Raw genomic sequence first — 16,285 nt, 5'->3', positions numbered from 1 at the left:
AATATTTTAAACATAGAACAATCATAATAAACATGGCGGGAGACACCAATATCTATTCATCATCCTTCTAATCCTCCAACCATATTGACCATAGATATTACAACTACAAATTACTCTTCAGTCATATTGACATGGGGATGATCATTCATTGATTTTTTCTTGCACTTATATGCCATATGACCCAGTTTGCCACATTTTGTAGCAAAGGAATGGTTCACCAAGGTCGTTTCTCACAGGTGGTGGTTGTCTTGCAATATGAACATTTGAAGGGTTCCAATTCTTAAAACGGTTTATTGATATCAAAGTAGTCAGAACTAGAACAAATAATTTCTTTGGTACCAGTTGTAGAGAATGTTTTAAAATTGTTGGAAACAAATTAAAAAATAACTTATGGCATTGAAAGAATTAGTGGTTGATTTGTATATTCGGTCACTCTCTTTAAGATATTTCTTAGTATTGACAAAATTTGTGCAAGCAAATTATCAACCTCTATGCCCCCAAGATAAAGTAGCACGATTAACTATATCAGACACCCATTGCATTGTGGGAAATATTCTAGAGTTACATCCATAAATATAGCTAATATCACTTTGTGTAACTACTACCACTCTAAAGTATCACAAAAAGAAAGAGTAAGAAGGAGGCCAAAATTCTTTGGTGGAGAAAGAAAAAGTTGAAGAATTGCGTCTCAACTTGTGCAATTTTCCAAGAGTTCGAAGACTCTATATATATGCAGGAAATCCAACGGCCAAAAAACTATGGTCCAAATTGTATACGTTATAAAAAACGAACGAATCGATAAAGTGTATGCAAAGCAAGTGTTGGTGTGTGTATCGTTTGTTGGCATGTGTAAGACGTATGTTGGCATGTGTAGGACGTATGTTGGCGTGTTCCCAACGTTCAAAAATGTGTGTTAGACAATTGTTGACGTGTGCAAACTTGCTATGCCCTATTTATTTTTTATAAAAAAAATAATTAACAACGTGAGTTTGTCCAAAAAGATTTACATCACAATCCCCAAGCTCGAACACAATTAGGAACTGAGCCGACTCGACTAGTGACGGTGGCACGCGCACGATAGACATGTAGTGTGCATCCTCTTTGCCACTAAGCTCTAGTTCCCTTTGGTGCACACCTTAAATAAAATATTTCTTACTATAAACTTTCTTCAAGTGTTTTCTCTATCCGAGACTTCTTTTTTTTATTTTACACTAAAAAACTAATAGTTTCTAAATGACTAAAATCAAATGCTATAAAACTAAGTTTTATACCACAAGGAAAAAAATACAATTACCATAGTTATGTCATAATAACTCAAGCAACCCACCTACACATAAATCATTTTTTTTTGGTTGATTCCATTTGTTGGGTTTAGTTTGAGTATTTTTTAGGAACCAATCATAATTCTTTTATTTCTATGGTTTGACTTTAATTAGACTCAAACTGGTATAGTGATCTTCTATACTATTATTCCTCTATTTCTGTATATTAACCCGATAAAATCATACCAATTAATAGTAGTTATTGTTTTTTGATAGAGGATAAAAAAAATATTGTCATAATTTTATCAGTTGGCATGATTTTATTGGCTTGATATACAAAAATATTACTTACAAACATGAACCCTGCATAGTGGCACTACTATGCTCTTCACAATTAACCACACACAAACCCAACAAAAATGATAACACAAAGCTTGTTTTGTTGGTTTCCACTAGAAGCTTTAGATCTTGTTCTTTTTTCTCTACTTATCATCTTATTTGTTTCATACGTCTTTTTTAGTGAGTGTGTCTTATTTCTTCTATTTATTATGATTTTAAAACTCTTCAATTTTAATTATGTGTATATTTTTAAAGATTAGTACCAATAGCCCTACCAACTCAACCCAATAAACTTTGTTTGATTCGATTCCATTATGGGATAATTTACATCTTCCCTTTTAGGACATTGTTCACCTACTTTGGGTCAAACATGAAAGTTTGGGTCAACATGCAATGTAAATCCAAACACCTTGTTATTCCCAATTTGCACCACAACAATAGTTTGTAGGTTGGTTTGCAAAAAATTTAAAGCAAGAATTCCATGTCCTAAAAAAATCTTGGTTTCATGTTCTAAGTCAATCAAATTCTAAAAAGAAATTCTTTTTAATTATGTGACACTTTTTAATTGAACTGAAATACAAAAAATGGAATGGGTGATCTCCATTACTTGTTAAGACGATCGAGAAGAAAAAACATCAAATTTAAAACATGTTGATTGTGTTGGGTTAGTCTCACTCCTTATATAACTACCTAGTTGAAAGTGAAGCAAATCCTAATACCACAATCCATGGATTAAATGAAGCCTCACATTTTAATAGACAAATGATAATTGTATTAACCTATAGTACATGAGACTTAAAACTATGATTTTACAAACTAGCTAATAAAACAAGACTTTTTGATAAGATCAACTTATAGTTAGGTGATGGGGTCTAGAATGAAATAAGTATCTCACTTATAAGTCATGAGTCTCTCACTTATAAGTGATGAGCCTTTAACTTATAAGTAATAAGTTTTAACTTGACTAATCATATATGAATTTATAACTTGTCATTTTCATTAGTACTAGGCTTTGTTTTATAGTATCATTAAGAGTCTACTAGACTTAGATTGGTTTGTCTCTCTGGGTCACACATTGAGGGAGTGGAACCAAGGTGTACATTGGTTGGCTAGGCAAGGTTCTCTCTAGTGATTCTTCATATCTAAGTTCTATTCTTTTCAGTTTTCTTCTATGTTTTTAGTTTTCCGAAGCGCCAAAAAAAGCCGATTTGCCGGCAGAAGATAACCAACTAGCTTATTTTTTATCACATAATAAGTTGGTCGACTAACTTATAAATGACTCGATGGCAACGAAAATACTGAAATGACATATGGATTGAATATTGGGCGCTAAATAAGCTCTTTCCTTCATAACAAAAATTAAAAGCTACCATGGTGAGGTGAATTTGTAAACATGACAAGATAAAATCAAAAGTGGATGCATTAGCATGAAAATATGGACAAAGATCTATTGTCCCAAATCATGTCTCGGACCGATGATATTGAAGCAAAAAATAATAATAAACATTTAATTTTTTTAACTGATATGACATGTTTTCATCGGTCTGATACATAGTTTAAAACACTATTTAGATAAGTGTAATGATATATGAACCTCAAGATAGCTGAGTGCAACTTTTCAAATGAAATATTGAGAGTATAATTTCAATATACACTATTTAATTATGTGTATATTGAGAAAAATATTAAATTTTCATAGTTGGTGATATGGCCATGTAAAGGGAACCATTAGAGACCAAAAAAAATAGTAAATGAAACCATGAAAAATGATTTGCATTTAATATAATTGTGTTGTTTGATCCTGCTCCTACCTGATTACAAAAAGTCTTGTTGCAAAACCTGAGATAATATAATGGAAATCAATCAGAACTTTGTTCAATTTCTTATACAATGGTCCAATGTTTCTTTCAAGTGTAATAGTATAATATAACATAAGAAGAATGCTTAGAACAAGCAACACCCAAAGAATGGATCAGGGGGAAAAATGGAGTACACAATTTGTAAATCCGCATTACCGATTAATAACTAGACACCCTTTTTATCACCCCATGGTTTGATGACGGCAACAACGATGATCACAACAATGATAAGAAGTATTATGATTGCAATGCACATCCATTTTCTAGAATTCCTTTGTAGTTTCTTGGCCTTCTGGAGTGCATTATTGCCTTGTTGCACATGATCTACTGCACTTGAAACCTGATGCAAGAACAGCAAAAACCACACTTACTACAAATATATTACTTGGTCAAACAGTTTTGTAAGATTTAGTTTAATTACATTTACTGACCCTCTTGTCTCTTGTTTCAAAGATTGCACCCAACTTCCCTAAGAGAGGTCAGTGTAATTTCAATCACTATCCCTTCAAAGGAGATAAGTGTAATGATATATGAACCTCAAGATAGGTGAGTGCAACTTTTCAAATGAAATCTTGAGAGTAATTAAATTAACCTTTAGGTAATTCAAGGGGTGTCTTACTTCTAACAAGTGGTCAAAATACCTGTGTTTCTATGTTGTTGAGCATGTCTCCTTGTGCATCCACTAACACTGCAATATCCATAAATATCTGCCAAGACAAAATAAGAAAGTTATTGTAGACCAAACTTGATATGCATTTCTTTTTCTTCACCGTTGCTTAGTGGTAGTGATTCAGCGGAATTTGTGACTATAAGTCTCTGAGATCATGGGTTTGAGTCACATGAGGCTCCCTTTAGGGGAACAAAATACTACAGAGTATTTAAACTTAAAGGATGACATGCTCGATAAATTCATGGGCCCAGAGGGCCGCATGTCAAGACTTGGGTGTTACATTAAAAAGATGGCTTGCAAAATCATGTTTAGCATCTCACATGTGTAGTAGCCCGGTGGTATTTTGTATGGCTCCTATGGTCATTGGGATATGACTGATCCCATGGTCATATGCATAAAGCATAAGGATATAATGGTTCCATAACATTGGCCTATACTATACATAAACCTGCATTTATATGGACAGAATGTAAAAAGAAAAGGTAAATATGCAAAACATATATTCCCCCCTAATATTTTCATGTCTCTCATCATAGTCACTCCTATTATGTTCATCTAATCAGGATATCGATTTTCCTAATTCATTGAGCAACATCATACATGTAACACGATTAAACAAATTGAGCAGACTGATTAAATACCTGGTTTAAATCAAGAAGTTTTCTCTCAACGTCTCTAACTGCATCATGTCGCTCTTGAATTTCTGCCAGGGTGTCCATTATCTAAAATGATAACTCAAATGTATGAGAGGTGTACCTTGGCAAGGTAAAGTTCATCACCACCATTGCCAAAAGGATTGGTGATAATGGAAATTTTAGACTTTATAGGACTCTGATTTTCAAGTCAATAAAGTTTAAAAGAATGGAAAAAAAAGTTATAACAGAAATTTGAGGAGCGAGGGATGAACCTGGCCTCGCCCTTGTTCCTGAATTGCCTTCTTGAAAATTTGCTCACTGTCTCCAGTCTCAATTAATCTGTCAATTGTCTGGACATTGTTAAATGATTAGAAGAAAAACTTAATAAAAAGACACTTTTCTTCGTATTAATAAAAAATATGAAAGGATTGGTACCTCCTCGTCTGCTCTTGTGCCGGTTACTGAGAATCATCAAACCAGAGGATACAATTAAAAAACCATCAAGGAAAATCCATGGCATCATACATAAAACTAGAACCACTACTAAGTAAATGACATAAACCTGTAAAGACACGTCTCTCAACAACCTCGCGATATTCTTGATGGATGGCTTCTCTTAGGATCTGCAAGGATTTTCAAAATAGATTAACATGAAGAACAAGAGACTAAATGAAATTCTCAACTAAAAATATATGCCAAACCAACCTGAAATTCAGCCATCTTGTCCTTCAGTTTCTTTTTCAAGGAACTGCAGAATAACATAACACACAAAAATCAGGTGCAGATAAGATTGGTCCATAAAACATTAAGCAGAAGCCAAGCAGTGTAATCCTAGTTTTAGGATAACCCTCTGGTTGACTCATTGTGGTGCAATGTAGGTACATTTCAGGTTCCAATTTTATTTCTTCGGGAGCAGGTAAGGTTATATGCAAGTTTCTCTTGCACTCTTTTCCCAAAATTTTCATACTTTCAGTTTGGTTTGTAGGACATAGTGTTGCATAGCAACAGATTCGTATAAGTTAAAAGCCAAAGACTCAATAACCAAGTAGTCAATAATTATATGTACACTAAGTTAGACAATGATCCATGGCAACATATGGTGGTAATTGTTACTTACGGATCAGAAGCTCTAGCATGAAAAACATCTGGAATTATGCACACTATACTAGTCGGAAACCGAGTAACAACTAGTTGGAAAACTTTGAGTGTATCTGGAATGATGCACACTATACTTCAGATGCAATAGAAACCTCCGATTCATAAAGCGTGTGTAAGGTATGACAATATCGTAATGTGAAATTAAAAGACAGATCATGACTAACATGGTTGTTGCTGTTCTAGACCGGTCAACACCTGATCCTTTTCCACACCCAGGCTTCTGTCTATTTGCCAAATTCTACAACACAGAATGAATTAGAAGGAGACCATAGCTAAAATCTAGTTTCTAAATAAAACACTGAAAGATATTCTCACCTCTTTGTCGAGTTCTTCAAGTTTAGTCTTTATGTGATGCGCAGTTTTCTTAACTTCGTCAACATCTTTCTCCATTCTCTGCTTTATATCTGAAAATGATGGTAAGATCAAGCATGTTTACTTAGTTAATGATCATGATCTTGACTTGTAAACCCACATTAGCTATCCTCAAATGCACACTTCTAATAAATAACTGTGAGAAACAACATGACGCAGTAGACAATGAAACATGCAAAAATGTATTTGCAAAAAAGTAAAGGAAAAATATTTTACAAACTTTTCATGGAAGGAGCTTTTGTGACAGATTTGGATTCCTCATGGGCTTCCTGGACAAAATGATGAGGTCGCAATTCAAGTAACTTTAGTTTATAATATAAATCAATAAGTAAGCACAACGGCTTTTAACCCAACAAGTACTATTTAACTAAGGATCTGCTATTGCCAAACATTATAGCAGAAGCTGAATCAAATTTATTTTTTATCCCATTTTTAGTATCCTTTTATATGTTATGGATGCGGAGTAAAATTAAGAGACTTCGCTAGGTTTAGTTCAATTACAATAGAACACAGTGTAAAAAGACCTACCAAGTTAAAGGCTGTATTACTAACTTTGTCACACCTTTTTTTTTCAAATCCTAATATCTCTCTCCCCTATTTTTCCCGAAATGTTAACTTGCAAATATATGCATGTGCTTTTCCACAAATCCTTACATGAAAACTTCTGACATATTTGAAGTGCTTGAGTATATGAATTTGGGAGTTTCAAACGAATTATCATAAACAGAGTTTTTCTAATAAGCTAGGCTTTTTCATTCATTAGCCATGTCAGTTATGCCAAGTTAACATACATATTTAAAGTTTTACTAAGATGCTCCTATTGCTGTTAGCCTGGACCTAGGCAAATTACCTTGTTTGCTGGGACCCAATTTACCACCCTTGAAAAAACTATCATGCTTCTATTGCCTACTTTTCTATTTGTCATATCTTCGTGAGATTAACTTGGGTCCTTGATCCCTTAGGAATGTCGACTTGTGAATTCATTTTTCAGTTCCCGACTCTTCCTCTTAAAGGTTAAAGCTATTGTCTAAACCATTGTTCTTAAAAGGATTAACACCAATGACATAGTCCAGAAGTGCAAACATCTGAATGTTATTCTCCTAATATATGAATTATGTGTGCTACTATTCATATTCAGAAAGCGGATCTCATCTCTTTTTACATTGGTCGGGAACAGAAGTACTTAGGAATAGATTGTTTAGGATTTTTGAAAAGTCAGAAACTGCATTATAAACTTACATTATTTTCTCATTACTAAATTTAGAGGTTTTGGTACAAATGAAGATTCCAAAATTCTGTGGTAGTGCTCTGCGTTTGTTGTTCTTTGATGTATTTGGTAGGGAAGGAAGAATAGATTTTTCAATGACTACTTTTATTTGATTATTTTTAGGATAGGGTAACTCTCTTGCATCCCTTTGGTGCTCTACACATAGTTATTTAGTGGTTTTTCTTTGGTAGATACACAGAGGGACTAATATGCTTTGGTGCATGGCTCTTTCACTTATTTTTTAGGTGTTTCTTTTTGTTTTGACTGAGACGTGTCTTATCCTCTTCAAGAATTTTTCCCTCTTCTCATCTAATGACACTTATTTCATCATAAAAAATGTGAGATTAATACTAATTATTAGAGATCTTAAGAGTCAAGAAAATCAACCCAATTGATTCATTTTAATTGTTTCAGAAGCCAACAATCAGTAGTGAAGTGAATAAAAGTAAGAGAAGTTACCTGTAGCTTTCCTAAAAGCTTATCCAGCTTAGCATATTGTTTATCAAGCTCTTGAACCTAAGGGAAGAAAAAGGCTTAACAACATTCAAATCGAGACAGGCGCAATGATTGAACATGATTTATGTTTTTTTACAGGTTTCGGAAATATAAAAATGATACAGACCTTCTTGAAGAAAAAATCCAAGCCTAGTTCTCCTGAATTTAATGCATATGCTCCTAACTCAACATCTCCACCTCCACGACTTTGACCACGTGGGATCTCAAATGATTCCTGAAACAGTACCATCAAATTAATATAAATGGATCATACCTTAATGCTTCTGTTGCTATCTGTGCAGCCAAGGTAAATTACACAAATTTAATGCTATTCTAACAACCCATACTTTATTTTCTATCAACCCATCTTTGTGAGAAAATAGTGCGAAGGTTTACATATAACTAAGGCATGCGTTGAGCTTGGATGCCTGTAAAATCCAAAGCATGAAAAATAGAAACAACATTTTATTTCCAAAACTTTGATAGGATCTCACTTCAAGATGTTTTCAAGTAGTATTGAATCTACTAGAAATAAAACCGTTCATGGGCCTCTACTTAACAGTTTTAACTTTTACGAGAGGAACCCGAGATGAAATTTCTTCCCGTCATGAGAATTATTCATCGAATCTCACAAATGTGTATTATAGAAACTTCGCAGTAAATATATAAAAACATAGGTCTAGTCTTAATCTTAAGGAGCTTTTGAGAGAAGCAAGTGAATCATTTATGTCCTATACATATCAGCGGGTACCTCCGTCATAAAGAGGCACTTCAGCTCATTAACTACAGGAAAGTGAAGCATACTCTAAGGTCATGGTAGATTAGAGCGACAAAAATCAGATAACATATTCTAGGTAACAGAGAGTTGCCTTGCCAATAAGTTCACTTTTAAAGTGTTAAAAAACCATTACATTAAGTAAAATAAAATGAAGATTCCGTGGATCGGGAAAACATGAACTGTTTCAACAGAAGTGCTTATGTTACTCATGCAACTTTAACTGGATAACAACCTTTTCTGGTACATAACAAGATCACATATTAACTACAGGATTTAGCCTTCAAAGTATTAAGGATATCTTTTCATTGTTATACCATCAAGGAGCATCACTCTAAACCCATTTTTCGGATCTGGTTGGCTACTACGCCTTTTTTCTATGGCAAGACGACCCGAGTGGATAATATCTTAAATGCTGCACCAATTATTTAGTCTTGTTATATAATTCCAGATTGTTAGTCAATACTAAAATCTAGATTAATTTAGTAGTCACTATCCATAGCAATATTAACACTACTGAGTAAATACTTAAATCCAGAATCTAGATTAATTTAATTATCACTATACATAGTATTATTTATCAGTATACTTTTTGCTTCTTCATAAATTGAACAGATCTCAACACACAGATAAAATCCCAATCATGAAACCATAAAGTATAAAAATACTAACTTCAAGTCCAAAATTGGAAATGCTCAAAATAGTAAATTTGAGAAAACTATGAAGTGATAGAAGGTAACTTGGGTAGCAGTCCACCCAAATTAGCCAGCAGTAGTTGTGTATAAATGCATTCCAACATGAGTTAAATAACGGCAACAATCAAGCCTTTTCCGATTAGTTGGAACGACTACGTGAGTTAAATGACGTCGTACTATTTTATCATAAATCATGTCAACCGACAAACTATTTCAATCTCACCATGAGTCATATGATAGTGAAAAAATCCCATAATGTCAACCAAAACCTCCAAAATGTATATTATCTTAATCCCATAATTTCCTTACATTTTATTAGCAAAAAAAAACATTAGCAGAAAGACAGACACAGCTGAAACATATGTTGCCAAACACCAAACACATAAGAGAAAACAAAATCATAAAATTGTCCAACATAGCTAAAGCTAGATCTGAACAAAACTCAAAACAAAACAGAAAAAATAAGACAAGTTGAATTAGCAATGGAGAATAGTAGTACATTACCGTTAGAAGATCGTTCATTGTGGAAGAATGAATGTGAAAATGGAGTGGTATGAACCTGGTTAACAACAAACCAGGCCACAGATTCAATTGCAGGAGGAAAAAAACAAATGAATGTGGTTTTTGAACTTACTGAGTTTAAAATCTATACACTATAAAGTTTTTGAAGCAGCACATCATCCACCATATAATAGTTTTGTTCGAAAGTCGATATTAAATAACATATGAACAATGGAAATTTGCTATCAGAGTAAAATTTTACATTGTCAATATATACATTTTTAAATCCTTTGTTTATTTGTGTCTTAGTTTTATATAAAGTTTTACTGAGTAGTAATTTATATCATTATATTACTTATATTCCTTTTATATATAAGAAAGGTGGGATAGATTATGATTAAAATTTAATATTTATCTATTCTCCATGTTAAAATTTATAAACAATTAGTATAAATCGATTTGAGTGTAATATCTATATATTATTAATATAAAGATTCATATATAATTAGTATATCATTCAGTACGTACATTTATATGTAACAGTAATTAAAAATGAATGAAGAATAAATAATAGACTAATAATTCATAAAACCCTTGCATTGTTAGTTTAGTTGGCATATATTTCTTCTTATGCACAATAAGTATGTTATTTATTTATATTATATTGTTTATATTTAAAAAATCAATAGTAATTAAATATAAATAATAGATAATAATACATTAACACCAAATATAAATGATAGTAGATAATATAATGATGCTATAACCAAAAAAAAACTATTATATGGTTGATGCATAAATTCTTGTAGCATAGATTATTTCATTTGTGACTTTTAATGGAAGTGAGTATTTTTGGAAATTGAAGCAACTTCCGAGACAGATCGTCAACGTTTTTAATTTTATTCAAAATCGAAAATCGCAGAGAATGTTTTACCAAATCAATAGTATTAATTATTACGAATTGATTTTTTTTATTGTTTTATTGTAAAACCATCTATTATCAAGTTTTTTTTGTTGAGGGGTCTAGCTTTCATATACAAGGGTGGATAATGGGGGGAGCAAGAGAGAAAGTATAGGACACTCATTGAGGGTCGGTTGTCGAGTTGAGTTTCAGAAAGAAATGGGAAGATTCCATGGTCATAATACACTGGTGAGATGACAATTCAAGTAGAATCAAGCTCATTCATTTCTCTCCAGAATTTAACTCGTAAAAGTATAAGAATGTGCAATTCAAGTAGAATCAAGTTGATGGCAACTCATACCAAATAAACTCCTAATACTAAGAAAATACAATTTAGAAGATCATAGATAGTCTGAAAATACTAAAGAATGATAAATGGTGCTTGTAAATTGAGTTTCTATATGGCCTTATGTGGTTTTGTTGTAAGACCAAATCCAAATGGAAAGAGTGGAATCTATTCTCCATGTTAAAATTTATAAACAATTAGTATAAATCGATTTGAGTGTAATATCTATATATTATTAATATAAAGATTCATATATAATTAGTATATCATTCAGTACGTACATTTATATGTAACAGTAATTAAAAATGAATGAAGAATAAATAATAGACTAATAATTCATAAAACCCTTGCATTGTTAGTTTAGTTGGCATATATTTCTTCTTATGCACAATAAGTATGTTATTTATTTATATTATATTGTTTATATTTAAAAAATCAATAGTAATTAAATATAAATAATAGATAATAATACATTAACACCAAATATAAATGATAGTAGATAATATAATGATGCTATAACCAAAAAAAAACTATTATATGGTTGATGCATAAATTCTTGTAGCATAGATTATTTCATTTGTGACTTTTAATGGAAGTGAGTATTTTTGGAAATTGAAGCAACTTCCGAGACAGATCGTCAACGTTTTTAATTTTATTCAAAATCGAAAATCGCAGAGAATGTTTTACCAAATCAATAGTATTAATTATTACGAATTGATTTTTTTTATTGTTTTATTGTAAAACCATCTATTATCAAGTTTTTTTTGTTGAGGGGTCTAGCTTTCATATACAAGGGTGGATAATGGGGGGAGCAAGAGAGAAAGTATAGGACACTCATTGAGGGTCGGTTGTCGAGTTGAGTTTCAGAAAGAAATGGGAAGATTCCATGGTCATAATACACTGGTGAGATGACAATTCAAGTAGAATCAAGCTCATTCATTTCTCTCCAGAATTTAACTCGTAAAAGTATAAGAATGTGCAATTCAAGTAGAATCAAGTTGATGGCAACTCATACCAAATAAACTCCTAATACTAAGAAAATACAATTTAGAAGATCATAGATAGTCTGAAAATACTAAAGAATGATAAATGGTGCTTGTAAATTGAGTTTCTATATGGCCTTATGTGGTTTTGTTGTAAGACCAAATCCAAATGGAAAGAGTGGATCATAATGAGAATCTCCAACATTCATTGGTAACTGATCAACATTCTTAAACCATGTCCTTGAAAGCTTTCCAGTGAAACCATACTCACCAAATAAGACATCAGCCACACCTTGTCCCTCAGTGCCTGGAAGCCAAGCTGCAACAAGGCCTTCAATTTTGTCAAGATATGGTTGTATGACAACGGGGCGGCCGGATATGAGCACGACAACACATTTGACACCTCCACAAACATTACTTATGGTGCTCGGCCCGGGATCGGAAATCGTTAAATTTAAGCTATCACCATTTGTTTCTGCATAAGGGTGCTCTCCAACTACAACAATGGCATATGAAAAATCATTAGACTTGACATAGTCTAAATCCGGATTCTCCTTGTACACTATCTCTGTATCTCTGTCAACAGTGTTTTTGATTGCACTAAGGATTGTTGTACCTGTAGTAGAATCATATGATTCATGTCAATACTATGTTTTCAGTACAAAAATTTAACAATTCAGGAACCAAGATGAAAGCAAATTTGTACCACTAGTGATGTTGTTGCCACTAACTCCTTGCCATTCAATGGTCCAGCCACCACACTGATAGCCTAGATTATCAGCATGGCTTCCAGCAACAAGTATTCTTTTCGCCGATTTCGGAAGAGGGAGCAATGGTTGATCAGCATCTTTACCATTCTTTAACAAGACCAATGATTTCCTCACAGCTTTCTTAGCTAATTCTCTATGTTCCTGCCAAGTGAAAGAGCTAATCTTTTTTATGAACATGGGAATTACTACTAGGTAAAACGACAGTTTTTCGGCAGCCCAGTGCAACTTTACCCCTACAAGTGGAGAGGTTGTTTCTCGATTTGAAATCGTGACCTCATAGCCACTAAGTAACAACGATACTGTTATGTCAAGTTCACCCTCTAGGCAAAAGGACAGTCTAAACACGAATAATCAATTACTAACCTGTTTTCCTATTTCATTTACTAGGCTGTAATCTGCCAATGGATACTCAAAAAGACCCATCACAAACTTGACCCTCAAAATTCTCTCCACCGCATCGTCGATTCGACTAATGGGTATGACATTGTTTTTCACCAGTAAGGTTAGGCCATCAATGAATTCTGTGTAGTTATGGGGAACCATTACCTGAGGATTATTGACAGAGGATGTATTAGAAGATGACATATACTTACTTGAAAAGTCTTATATAATAGAAGGACTTGATGTTCATGATTTTTACCATGTCAATTCCAGCATTAACTCCAGCTTCAATGGAATATGTGTAGTTAGAATGCGGAGGGGAAGTAATTCTGTCAATTCCCTCCCAATCTGATATGACAAAACCCTTTAAGCAGAAAGCAAAAGATTAGGCTTTATTTGGTGTAATAATCATGAGCTCGAAGGTATGGATGAGTTGTGTATTACCCGAAAACGGAGCGTGTTCTTGAGAAAGCCGGTGAGTAGATCATGATTAGCATGCATCTTTTTTCCATTCCAGCTTGAATAAGAGACCATGATGGTTGCCACACCCTTACTGATAGAGTCATAGTAGGCTGGAACATGAATGCTAAGCAATCCCTCTTTGTTTATCACTGTGTTGTTCTCATTGATTCCTTTTGTTGTTCCACCATCACCAACGAAGTGCTTAGCGCAAGCTGCGACTTTCGTTCTACGCAACAAAATACAACATTGCATCAGACAATAACAAGATAAGTTGCATCACGGGTATGCCTCCGGAATGCAAAAATAATCAGTCATTCACAAAAACGAGATAGGATTAGCACGATAAGAGCAAGAGTGTACAAAGTAACTTAATGATTAGGAGCAACTACATTAGCATCAAAAAAATTATGGTCTTACAAAGATAAATTAATGAAGAAATCAAAAGGAAAAGCTATGAAATTCAATATTTAGATGATCAAATACTCATTAGTTACATTAGAAAGTAGAATATTAAACTAAACTATTGACTGAAAGGCTGCAACAGCATGAGTTCTTACTTTCCAGCAACAAATGGAACATCCTTCGGCGAGTTTGCAGGGATATCACCTTGCAGTCCTGGAATTATCTCAGTCATAGCTTGAACTATTTTATGATCTTCACTGTAACTTTCGTAACATCGGCCCCACCTCGGATCTCTACAGACCTGTACTAACAGAAAGGTTAGAAGCTAAACGGCTCGACATATGACAGCAACAAAATTCGGATCTTATCAATTACCGCAATACAAGGCGAAAAGGCATACTGAATCCCAGTTGCTCTAACTTCAAGAGCAGTTGCTTCACCAATCTTCTTCATAAGTTTAGGATCCCTGATTGTTCAGATATAAATTTCATCATAAAGATTCACAATTACAGTTTAATAATAAAACATCATTGCTTTATGAATAATACTACAATTATAATAAGTACTAATGAAACTAGAATTGTGAAAGATCGAGCATATATATGCATACCTAGTCGCGCCAAGGCCGATATTGTGAGGAAAAATTGTTGCATTATAGACATTGTTATGCCCATGAACAGCATCAATCCCATAAATCATTGGAATCCCGAGCCTAGTAGATAACGCGCCGCGTTGAAAATCATTCACCATGTCAACCCAATCCTCAGCAGAGGCTTGTTTCTTCGGAACACTACCTCCACCACTTAGCACACTCCCTACATCAAAAAAAACAAGACCAATCTTCAATTTTCAAATAGAAAATACATTACATTCTTTCTTCTATTTGAAGAATCTATGTTTAATTTCAACCATAGAGAAAACTATACCAATAAAGTACTTATTAATCACATCTGCAGAAGCAACACTGCGCTCAATTTGCACCATTTGACCAATTTTCTCTTCCAAAGTCATCCTCTCGATAAGATCATCGATTCGAGAATCCAACGACTCTTTCGGATCTTTATATTTCGCGTACTTCGCATCTGCCATGGCTACATAACATTGTAAGAGCATAAGCCACACCAAAAATATTGGAACTTTGGCCATTCCTTATGCTGCAGCACCCAATTTCACAATAAGAACAGAACTTGGATCAAGTTAAAGTATCAATTTTTATGATTCAAGAAGTTCTGATATCAATGTAACAGTGATAAACTCAATAGTATCCAAATGGAAAGTTGTAGAGAAAATATGGGACAAAGACATAAAGGGTTAATCTTCAAACTAGAGATTAACTAAAAACAGTATAAGGTGATCTTAATAGTACAAAGGTTACTCAATTGACTAGCATTAATAGTCTTCTTCTAAAACCTTTTTTTTTCGGTCGCGAGCACATCTCACAAAGTGTGTCACTCTATATGTCACTACTTATGATTGATTAAAAGTTTAATATTTAAGTATTTTTCTAAACAATCACAAGTAATGGCACATGAAACATTTTTCTAAGCCACAGTCAACTCTGGTCACACGACTTAGGATCGATATGAGCGACAAAACTCTTCCTACCAAATAAAATGTACTTGTATAAAGTGCATTCTAATTTAGTCATGCATTTGCAATGGCAGGAAAAAAAGTAAGTATTACCACAAAACTAAAAAGTGTGAGAAAAAAGAAAGGGGTGTCTACCAAATTTCAGGTCAATTTTTGGTAGTTTAAAGAGGATTTTGGCCCTTTCTTTTTTTTACATACCCTTTATTTTTTTCTGGGTAAGGAACTAATCATTTCAAGATATATGACTATTTCTCTTAACAAATGTCACTTTTAGATATAAAGAGTAATATCTTATATAGGAACAGAAATCATATATGCCAAAATAATTTTATTCCTATATTCTCGATCAATCAAATACTACAACATGTAGGGTTGTTAATGAGTAATTATACATATCTTGTTTTTCCTATACCATATAACAA

General features: G+C 33.3%; 2 protein-coding genes across 3 annotated transcripts; both read right to left on the bottom strand.

Annotated features, from left to right (window-relative positions):
* On the bottom strand, nucleotides 3,300–10,157 carry LOC109335849 (syntaxin-132-like). 2 transcript variants are annotated; one of them, XM_019572072.1, is made up of 14 exons: nucleotides 10,032–10,157; nucleotides 8,185–8,292; nucleotides 8,022–8,078; nucleotides 6,516–6,564; nucleotides 6,239–6,327; nucleotides 6,088–6,161; nucleotides 5,471–5,513; nucleotides 5,328–5,388; nucleotides 5,201–5,226; nucleotides 5,038–5,115; nucleotides 4,772–4,852; nucleotides 4,102–4,167; nucleotides 3,617–3,800; nucleotides 3,300–3,440 (listed from the first exon to the last, which is right to left on the bottom strand). In XM_019572072.1, the coding sequence occupies exons 1-13, from the start codon at nucleotides 10,047–10,049 to the stop codon at nucleotides 3,627–3,629; spliced, it is 924 nt and encodes a 307-aa protein (XP_019427617.1). In that variant the 5' UTR covers nucleotides 10,050–10,157; the 3' UTR covers nucleotides 3,300–3,440; nucleotides 3,617–3,626. The 2 variants fall into 2 exon arrangements, with proteins under 2 accessions (XP_019427617.1, XP_019427616.1); XM_019572071.1 differs by lacking the exon at nucleotides 3,300–3,440 and having other exon boundaries at nucleotides 3,447–3,800.
* Nucleotides 12,323–15,608, bottom strand: LOC109335847 (beta-glucosidase BoGH3B-like). Its single transcript, XM_019572069.1, has 9 exons — nucleotides 15,200–15,608; nucleotides 14,884–15,088; nucleotides 14,649–14,739; nucleotides 14,429–14,574; nucleotides 13,854–14,097; nucleotides 13,669–13,773; nucleotides 13,392–13,574; nucleotides 12,965–13,169; nucleotides 12,323–12,874 (listed from the first exon to the last, which is right to left on the bottom strand). Exons 1-9 carry the CDS (start codon nucleotides 15,417–15,419, stop codon nucleotides 12,387–12,389), a joined length of 1,887 nt encoding a protein of 628 aa, XP_019427614.1. The 5' UTR covers nucleotides 15,420–15,608; the 3' UTR covers nucleotides 12,323–12,386.

This window comes from Lupinus angustifolius, chromosome LG20 (assembly GCF_001865875.1).
Source record: "Lupinus angustifolius cultivar Tanjil chromosome LG20, LupAngTanjil_v1.0, whole genome shotgun sequence".
Classification (NCBI taxonomy): Eukaryota; Viridiplantae; Streptophyta; class Magnoliopsida; order Fabales; family Fabaceae; genus Lupinus; species Lupinus angustifolius.
This window is presented reverse-complemented; position numbering and strand designations above follow the sequence as displayed.